This window comes from Mercenaria mercenaria, chromosome 3, assembly GCF_021730395.1.
Source record: "Mercenaria mercenaria strain notata chromosome 3, MADL_Memer_1, whole genome shotgun sequence".
Lineage (NCBI taxonomy): Eukaryota > Metazoa > Mollusca > Bivalvia > Venerida > Veneridae > Mercenaria > Mercenaria mercenaria.
Genome location: NC_069363.1, coordinates 103,168,773 through 103,179,604, shown reverse-complemented (window position 1 = coordinate 103,179,604; position 10,832 = coordinate 103,168,773). Strand labels below are relative to the sequence as shown.

Here is a 10,832-nt window from a genome sequence, read left to right as displayed (position 1 = left end):
ATTAAATATTAAACACCTTTCTGCTAGAGATATTGATATTCTCCATTCAAGCTCTTCATGGTCACTGCCCTTGCTTCCAACACCAACAACAAAACATCCAGTGTTGCTGCAATATCTCTTCATGTCATCTGAAGGCCACTGACCTACACCTTGCTGGTCTAACCATTGTCTAGCTGGTTGAGGCCATGATTTACAGGGTAAAGCACCAACAGTGTCAGTGTCAGTAAACCCAGGCATATGTTGTGCATATGCTGGACCATGTCTTACTCCTCCCTCAAAACATGTAGCTGGTACTGCAGTCATGATTATGTTCCTTAACAGTGTTCTTCCTGTTCTGTCTCTGAAATAGTGTTCATTAGGTACATCATTGTATGGAAGAGGAGCATAATGTCTTAGACATTGTAGTAGACAGTAACCAGGTGATACAGTCTCATCCTGGATCATCGAAAAATTGCTTACACCAGGTTCCCAGTCAGCCCAGTCTTGTATCACATTAAAGTATAATGACAGATAAGTTCATCAGTGTCTGACTTGAGTGCCAGTGTAGTTGTACCCTCAGACTGACTGCCTAAGTAGTATATTGAACCATTCACATCCTATTGTTGAAATGATATTATTTGTATAGATTCCATAAGTAGGCACGACCTTCTTTTCAGAACTACAAAATGTATTCTCTCAACCACGCCTATATCAGCAAGAACCTCGGACAGTCTCAGTGACACATTCTCAATATAACCAGGTTGTTGAAACATCCTAGAAATAAATTGAAGTAACTGTTACAACTATGCTGACTGGCTCCTCTCTCAGAATTTTGCATTACATATCCACAAATATAAGGCCTTGTAAAGCCATTATTAGGTGATACTAAAATAAATATGCTAACAAAAATAAACAATTTCGCAGTAAATACAATTTTTATGAATTTTGGTAAACTAGCATATCTTGGATGATTGAAAATAGGTATGAAACCAGGTTATCTTTGTTGGCAAATTGATTATTATTCCGTTCAAATTTAGATTGCTCTAAATATGTTAATTAATGTTTATAGGTGTTTTTACCTCCTCTGTTTTAACAGTTTTATAACATTTTTCATTCTGATTCGCTCAAATATTACCTTACATGTACTGCAAAGTGAATTGATAAGATTAGCTTATCTTTTTATACATTGTTTTGAACCGTCACATAATTTTTGTACCAATATTTGATTAAAGATAAATATATTATTATATTGGATAATATTGTTTACACTGTCTTTACACTGGTTGACAAGGGAAATACTGCAATATAGACACAGAAACTGGCATGTCCTTATTATCCCCCTTGCCTTATCCAAAGAGAACAGGGACAGAAAAAAGGGCTCTAAATCAATCTAGAAATTTACTTTTTTTCCAGAAAATATCATGGAACAGACAAAGCTGAATGTTTAAAAGAAATAAAGAAAGGAAAGTTAGAAATCATTGTAACCACATTTGAAACATTTAGAGAACATATGGTGAGTTATTAAAGTTAGAGAGAATGCAAAAACTTTACTGTAACTAGTGCTTTGTAAATGATTATTCTAAATTCTAATGAATATAATAAAAAAGTTAATCTGAAAATATTTGATAAGAAATTATTTGTATTAAATCTGATGGTAAGTTTTGCTGTGGTCCACATAGTTAGGTATAGCACTAGGATACACATGGTTAGATATAGCACTGATGTCCACATGGTTAGGTAAAGCACTAGGGTCCACAGAGGTATAGCACTTGGGTCCACACAGGTATAGCACTGGGGTCCACACAGTTAGGTATAGCACTAGGATACACATGGTTAGATATAGCACTGATGTCCACATGGTTAGGTAAAGCACTAGGGTCCACACAGGTAAAGCACTGGGGTCTACACAGTTAGGTATAGCACTGGGGTCCACACAGTTAGGTATAGCACTAGGATACACATGGTTAGGTATAGCACTGATGCCCACAGTTGTTTAGCAGTTGGGTCCACATTGTTAGATACAGCACTGGATCCACATAGTTAAGTATAGCACTTGAGTCGACATAATTAGGTACTGCAAAATCATTCATATTCGTGGGGGACTAGTTTTGTGGATTTCGTGGTTGAGTCAGTCCACGAAATTTAATCCCAACAAACATGTAAAATTCCCATTCATTTTATGTTCAAAGGTTGAAATCCACGAATTCATATCCCCAAGAAATTGCCGTTTTGACCAAAACCACGAAATTACATGCCCATGAAATTAAATGATTTTACAGTATAGCACTGGAGTCCGCATGGTTAGATATAGCACTCGTGTCCACACGGATAGATATAGCACTCGGGTCCACATGGTTAGAATCAGCGCTGGGTCCATGTAGATAAGTATAGCACTGGAGTACACACGATTAGGTATAGCACTGGGGTTCACATGGTTAGATACTGTTCTTGGTCCACATAGTTAGCACTGGAGTCCACATGATTAGGTGTAGCACTGGGTCCACATAGTTAAGTATTGCACTGAAGTCCACATGGTTAGGTATAGTACTGGGGTCCACATGGTTAGATACTTTTCTTGGACCACATAGTTAGCACTGGAGTCTGCATGATTAGGTGTAACACTGGGTCCACATAGTTAGGTATTGCACTGAAGTCCACATGGTTAGGTATAGTACTGGGTTTCATATAGGTAGGTATAGACATCTGATCCATATAGCACTGGCATCCATATGTTCAGGTATAGCACAATAGTCCTTACAGGTATAACACTGGGGTCCATACAGTTAGGTATCGTACAAGACTTTGAATGGAAAGAACTCAAGCTAGATTTTAAAGTGAAGTAAATGTTCTTCATGGCAGATTGACAGAGAGAAAGGAACAAAAAAATGCTGATCTCACTGTTACTTACAGAGAATAGATCAGTGCTGGTAGAGAATAAAAAACCTGGTAAGGTTTACTTACCTAATTACAAATAGAAATACTGTTTAAAGAACACAATAACTCATATCAGACAAATTGTTGAAACTTGTTATATTGGTTTTAAGCAGACTAACTTTTATTTATTCGAACAGGCGGATTTGAACTCAGTGGCCTGGGATGCTGTAATTGTTGATGAAGTTCATAAAATCAAGGTAGGTAATTGCTGAACATTCCAACAAATCAAGGAATGTAGTTGCTAAAAGATGAACAGATCAAGGTATTTAAATGCTAAAATTCTAACATTGAAATTCCAACAGGTCAAGGTGCATATTTGCATAAATTTTGACAGATCAAGGTATGTTGATACTGAAATTCTAACGCTGAAATTCTGATGAATTAAGGTATGTAGTTGCAACAATTCCGACAGGTCAAGGTAGGTAGTTGCTGAAATTCCAACACTGAAATTCTGACTGATTAAGGTTCATTGTTATTAAAATTCCGACAGATCCATGTCTGATGTCTTCATTGTAAGTATATACTTGCTATAACCACACACAATAAACATAATGGAAAGTTTTATTATAAGAGTCAGTTAACGGTTATTTTGCTTAATTTGTTGCTTTTGGATATGCAAAAATTTGTGGTGCAAACTTTCTTCACAAAAGGGATTACAATGAAATTTGATACACATGGTCACATACTTTTCAGGGTTGGTGGAAACATTGTAGTTTTGCTCCCTTTAATCCTTTGATAAAGCAGTGTTATGGGTGTATTTATCACATTCAGTAATAGCTGTAGTTTGTTGTTACTTAATTTTTGAAGAAAGTCTACAGCTTATTTGATTTCCTCTTGTGTCTGCTTTATTAGCTCGCATGTCACATAGTGACAAGGTGAGCTTTTGTGATCGCCCTTTGTCCGTCATCTGTCTGTCCATCAGTCGTCCATCCACAATTTCTTGTGAACACGATAGAGACCACATTTTGCAATCAATTTTAATCAAACTTGTATTGGTTCTTCTCTAAAACTGGCCAGATCCCATCATGGGTTCCAGAGTTATGATCCCTTAAAGGGCCAAAATTTGCTATTTTTGCTTGTAAAAATGATAGAGACCACATTTTGCAATCAATTTTAATTGAACTTGTACACAACTGGTATTGGCATAATATCTCAGTTCTTTCCGAAAACTGGCCAGATTCCATCAAGGGTTGCAGAGTTATGGTCCCTTTAAGGGCAAAAAAGACTTCATTTATGGTTTGATTTGATACAAACTTGCAAAATATCTTTAACAACAATAGATCTTGGATTCCATGATGAATCCATCAGATCCAGTCATACGTTCCAGGAGTGAAAGAGCCATAATTTGTTAATTTTTACTTTGTGAACATGTTAGAGTAGACATTTTACATTTAATTTTAACCGCACTTACACACAACTTAAGGCACAATAAGATCTCACTTGCTTTCGAAAACCAGCTAGATCCCATCATGGGTTCTAGAGTTACTGCCCCTGAAAGGCGCAAAATTTTCTGTGCTTTGATTTGATACAAACTTGCACAGAATATTTATCTTGATAATCTCTAGGCCAAGTTAGACTCTGTGTCATGTGGAATCAATAACTAGGTCACCAGGTCAGATCAAAGGTAAAGCTTTATTAACACCATAGAGGTTATATTTATGACTCTATCTTCATGAAACTTGGTCAGAATGTATATCTTGATGATTTCAAGGCCAAGTTCAAAACTGGGTCATATGGGGTCAAAACCTTGGTCACCCGGTCAGATCAAAGGAGAAGCTTGTTAACACTCTTGAGGCCACATTTATGACCCTATCTTCATGAAACTTGGTCAGAATGTGATGATTCCTTGGTCATCTTGGAAACTGCATCATGTGGTGGTCAAAAACTAGGTCACCTGCTCAAATCAAAGGAAAAGCTTGTTAACACTCTAGAGGCCACATTTATGACCCTATCTGCATGAAACTTGGTCAGAATATTTATCTTGATGATTCCAAGTCCAAGTTAAACAGATGAAAGATATAGGGTCATCATGACCCTCATGTCTGTTTTGAAAATTACAAAAGCGAATTATTCCTGGGTTATACATGTAAGACCACGGATGAATAACTTCAAGTATGAAGTGAAAGGTGAAGATGGAGGATAACTTAAGTTCCATTAAAAGTAATATAACAAATATTTCTGATTAAAACACCATTTTAGGTGTTAGAAATTGTTGTTTGTAGGATATGAAAGCAAGAACAACAAAGGCGTTGAGAGAAATTAACACCAGCAGGAGATTTGGTTTGACTGGTACTGCATTACAGAATAATCTTTTAGAGTTCTGGAGTATTCTAGACTGGTATGTACAGTCAGAAAATTTGAATGATACTTCATAACAGAATAATTTGTTACGAGTTCTGGATTAGTATATACAGATCGATTTTGATATTACTATAGAATATACAATAGAATAATTTGTAAGAGTTCTTGAGTATTCTTGACTGGTATGTACAGACTGGAATTCATTAGTCCCCTGCTGGTTAAAAACCAGTTTCGGAGGCTATAGGAATGTGCTTTTCTGTCATTATGTCAGTCTGTCATTCAGTCCGTCCGTCCACAATTTCGTGTCCAGTCCATAACTCTGTCATTCATAAAGGGATTTTAATATCACTTGGCACAAATGTTCCCCATGATGAGACGATGTGTCTTGCTCAAAAACCCGGACCCCTAACTCAAAGGTCAAGGTCACAGTTGGAAGTCAAAGGTCAACAGGGCTTTTTTCCTGTCTGGTTCATAACTCTCGCATCCATGAAGGGATTTTTATATTTTTGGCACAAATGTACCTCATAATAAGACGATGTGTCATGCACAACTTTCAGACCCCTATCTCAAAGGTCAAGGTCACACTTAGCAGTCAGATATTAACATGGCATGAACAGGGTCTGTTTCGTGTCCGGTCCATAACTCTGTCATTCATTAAGGGATTTTAATTTCACTTTGCACAAATGTTCCCCATGATGAGACGATGTGTCATATGCAAAACCCGGACCCCTGGCTCAAAGGTCAAGACCATAAATGGGGGTCAAAAGTCAACAGGGCTTTTGTCCTGTCCGGTCCAGAACTCTGTCATCCATCCAGGAATTACGATATTACTTGGCATAAATGTTCCCCATGATGACGACATGTCATGCACAACACCCAGAACCCTAGATTAAAGGTCAAGATCACACTGAGAGATCAAAGGTCAATAGGATTTTTTTCATATCCGGTCTATAACTTTGTCATGCAAGACAGGATTTTAATATCAGTTGGCACAAATATTCCCCTGGATGAGACAACATGTCATGCACAAAACCCGGGTCCTAGTTCTAAGGTCAAGGTCACGCTTAGAGGCCAAAGGTCAGATACAAAAATGACTTTGTCTGGAGCATTTTTAGCTCGACTTTCCGAAGAAAAAGTAGAGCTATTATACTCGCCCCGGCGTCGATGTCGCCATTGGTTGAAGTTTTTGATAAAGTCAAATATTCTGTTACTATCAAAGCTATTGACTTGAAACTTAAAATACTTGTTTACCATCAAAGTCTACACCAGGAGAAACAATCCCCATAACTCTGTTTGAATTTTGACAGAATTATGCCCCTTTTTTCACTTAGAATTTTTTGTTAAATTTTTTGATAAAGTCAAATATCTCTGTTACTATTAAAGCTTTTGACTTGAAACTCAAAATAATTATTAACTATCAAAATCTACACCAGGAGACACAATCCGCATAACTCTATTTTGAATTTTGACAGAATTATGCCCCTTTTTAACTTAGAATTTTTGGTTCAAGTTTTTGATAAAGTCAAATATCTCTGTTACTATCAAAGCTTTTGACTTGAAACTTAAAATACTTGTTAACCGTCAAAGTCTACACCAGGAGAAACAATCCCCATAACTCTGATTTGAATTTTGACAGAATTATGTCCCTTTTTAACTTAGATTTTTTTTGTTAAATTTTTTTTATAAAGTCAAATATCTCTGTTACTATTAAAGCTTTTGACTTGAAATTCAAAATAGTTATTTACTTTCAAAGTCTACACCAGGAGACACAATTCCCATAACTCTGATTTGAATTTTGACAGAGTTATGTCCCTTTTTAACTTGGATTTTTTTTTACTGGCAAAGCTCTAATTCAGAGTCAAGCACTGAGAAAAGTCGAGCGCACTGTCTTACGGACAGCTCTCGTTTCTTCATGCATGGAGGGATTTTGATGTGACTTGGCACAAATGTTCACCACCATGAGACGGATTGTCACGGGCAAGAACCAGGTCCCTAGGTCTTAGGTCAATGTCATACTTAGAGGTCAAAAGTCAAATTTAAGAATGACTTTGTCCGGAGCATTTCTTCTTCATGCATGGAGGGATTTTGATGTTACTTGGCACAAATGTTCACCATCATAAGACTCCCTTGTTTTTAGAATTACGTCCCTTTGTTATTACTATAAATAGATTATATTGTCACTTTTTTATTACTGGCCTTGGGGAAAAATTGAGACCACTTTTCTGTGGTACAACATGCATGTTTCATCAAAAATTTTAGGTCTAGGGCTTAGATATTTGACATGTAGCATTGCCTAGTAGACTTCTACAAAATTTGTTCAAATCATGACCCCTGGGTTCAAATTGACCCCGCCCCATGGGGTTAATTGATTGTTTGATTGTACATAGAAAATTTTTCAAAATTTTCTAAAAATAAACCAGAAGGCCTAGAGCTTAGATATTTGACATGTAGCATTGCCTAGTGGACCCTTACAAAATTTGTTCAAATCTTGACCCCCCCCCCCCCCCCCCCCCCCCCCCCCCCCCACAGGATCAAATGACCCAGCTCCAGGGGTTACTTGATTATACATAGGGAAATCTTCATAAATTTGCTAGAAATAAACCAGAAGGCCTAGATCTTAGATATTTGATATGTAACATTGCCTAGTAGACTTTTACAAACTTTGTTCAAATCATGACCCCCGGGGTAAAATTGGCCCCGCCGTAGGGGTTACTTGATTGTACATCGGAAAATCTTCCAAAAAAATTCTAAAAATCATCAGTTTGACATTTGAAACATGTAGCTCATATTACTCAGGTGAGGGATACAGGGTCATCATGACCCTCTTGTTTATAATTGGCCAAAAAAACAATTCCATGTGAAAACAACTGTAGGTTTTTATACATGCAAATTTTAATCCAAGTGTTTTGTTATAACATATTGTATATATAGTACAATATTGTTTATACATCATTGACAGATATCATTTCATTATGTTATACTGCAGTAGAGAAAATTAGGTGCCTTCCAGTAGGGGACTTTGTATTGCATGGCAATACTTCATTCACTTGTTCTGACTGCTACTGTATTACAATAAATTTAGGATTCAAGAGTATTATGTACTGATGTGTTCAGACAGGAATTAAGTCTTGACTTATACTGCATTACATTAATTATCTGTCAGATTTTTGGAGTATTCTGTTTTGGTTAATTTTGTACAAAACAAACTTTGGTTTTTATGTCTTCCAATGAGGAGGCATGTAGTAGTTGGACTGTCTGTCTGTCCATCTGTTTCAGATTGATAACTGAAGATAACTTACAGGAGTTAAATTTCATATGATGATTGCCTCTGGTCACTGGATGACCTATACAGTTTTTTTGGGTTATTAGGTTAAAGGTCAAGATCACAGTGACCTTGAGACTGAAAACAGTTTCTGATAGATAACTGAAGAAAGCTTTGGCTTGCTGGTGTCAGATTTCATAGGTTGATTGCCTGTGGTCAGTAGGTAACCCCTATTGATTCTGTATTTAGTTGGTCAAAGGTCATAGTGATCTTGGGAGGCCATCATTGTGGGCATGCTTGTTTTACAAACACATATTATTTATCTGGTACCATAGTTAGGTTCTAGAGTATTGTAAACAGTATTTTTTGAGTAAATTTTTTTGCTAACATTTTACAGTGATATCTTTCCATAAATGAAAATTAATCATTCGCGCTGTAATATTTTAGATACAAATTAAAATGTTTTACTTGATAGGGCTCAGCCAGGATGTTTAGGGTTACAAGCAGATTTTGTTCATGAATTTATTCGGCCGATAGAAAGTGGACAGAGACATGATGCCAACAAGAGAGAGTTGGCCATGGCAAGAAAACGTAAATACATGCTTTATTATCCTGTAATACTCAATGTACTCCTTTTTGTTCATACCCTGAGAAATGTAAGATAAGGACCATACTAAACAACTTGTAATTTTCTTGGATAATCTTAAACATGTATGCACATCTTTCACTGAAATATTTCATCATTAGCTCACCTGAGCACAAAGTGCTCAAGGGTGAGCTTTTGTGGTCAGTGTTTGTCCGGCGTCCGTCAACACCTCCCAGCCCAAACTACCAGTCCAATTTTGATAAAACTTCACAGGAATGTTCCTTGCATGATCCTCATTGAAAATTAGTCAAAGAAATGAATTCCATACAGAACTCTGATTGCCATGGCAACCGAAAGGAAAGACTTTAAAAATCATCTTGTCCAAAACCAAAGCTGGGGCTTTAATATTTGGTTTGTAGCATCATCTAATGGTCCTTTACCAAGTTTATTCAAATTATCCCCCTAGGGTCAAATATGGCCCCGCCCTGGGTGGGGGTCACATGTTTTACATAGATTTGTATAGGGAAAAACTTTGAAAATCTTCTTGTCCAAAACCACTGGGCCTAGGGCTTTGATATTTGGTATGTAACATCATCTAGTGGTCCTCTATCAAGATTGTTCAAATTATCACCCAAGGGTCAATTATGGCTCCGCCCCGGGGGTCACTTGGTTTGTTTCGACTTATGGGCCTAGGGCTTTGATATTAGGTTTGTGACATCATCTAGTGGTCCTCTACCAAAATTGTTCGAATTATGCCTCTGTGGTGAAGAGAGGCCCCGCCTTGGGGGTCTCGAGTTTTACATAGACTTGTATAGACTTGTGAAGGATAAAACTTTAAGAATCTTCTTGTCTTAAACCACAAGACATAGGCCTTTGATACTTGGTATGTAGCATTGCCTGGTGGTCCTCTACCAAGATTGTTCAAATTATTACCCTGGGATGAAAAGAGGCTCTGCCTCGGGGTCCCAATTTTATAAAGACTTGTATAGAAAAAAAAACTTTAAAAATCTTCTCGTTTGAAACCACAAGACCTAGGCCTTTGATATTTGGTATGTAGCATTGCCTTGTGGTCCTCTACTAATTTTATTCAAATTATATCCCTAGGGTGAAAAGAGGCCTTGCCCTGGGGGTACCAAGTTTTACATAGATTTATATAGGAAAAAAACTTCAAAAAATCTTTTGTTCTGAAACTCCAAGGCCTAGGCTTTTGAAATTTGGTTTGTTGCATTGCCTAGTGGTCCTTTACCAAGAGCATTCAAATTATGCCCCTTAGGTGAAAAGAGGTCCCACCCAGGGGGTCCCAAGTTTTACATAGACTTTTATAGCTTATATAGGAAAAAACTCTTCTTGCCTGAAACTGCAAGGCCTAGGCTTTTGATATTTGGTATGTTGCATTGCCTATCCTCTACCATAATTGTTCAAATTATGCCTCTGGGGTGAAAAGAGGCCCTGTCCCGGGGCCCCAAGTTTTACATAGACTTACATAGGAAAAAAATTAAAAAATCGTCTTGTCTAAAAGTTCAAGGCTTAGGCCTTTGATATTTGGTATGTAGCATTGCCTAGTGGTTCTCTAACAAGATTGTTCAAATTATGCCCCTGGGGTCACTTGTATATGAGTTATATAGGAAAAATACTTCAAAAATTATCTGATCATATTTCCTAGGTTGTTTAAGAAATAATAAATATGTCCCTATATTTTATCAGTTAATAAAATATGGGCAGGAGTTCGGATGCGTAGCACAGGTGATTTAATATTCGCATCCGAATGAC

At 37.0% G+C, this 10,832-nt stretch overlaps 1 protein-coding gene across 3 annotated transcripts in view; it reads left to right on the top strand.

Moving 5' to 3' along the window:
• Nucleotides 1–1,347: 1,347 nt before the first annotated feature.
• Nucleotides 1,348–10,832, top strand: part of LOC123523704 (DNA excision repair protein ERCC-6-like 2) — a 53,628-nt gene continuing 44,143 nt past the window's right edge. For 2 of the 3 annotated variants that reach the window (XM_053539551.1, XM_053539550.1), the window contains exons 1-4: nt 1,349–1,492; nt 3,051–3,110; nt 5,136–5,251; nt 8,952–9,067. In XM_053539551.1, coding sequence (XP_053395526.1) covers nt 1,490–1,492; nt 3,051–3,110; nt 5,136–5,251; nt 8,952–9,067 — 295 coding nt within the window. In that variant the 5' untranslated portion in view covers nt 1,349–1,489. Of the gene's footprint in view, nt 1,493–3,050; nt 3,111–5,135; nt 5,252–8,951; nt 9,068–10,832 lie in introns of all 3 variants that reach the window. The other variant, XM_053539552.1, reaches the window with a different exon arrangement.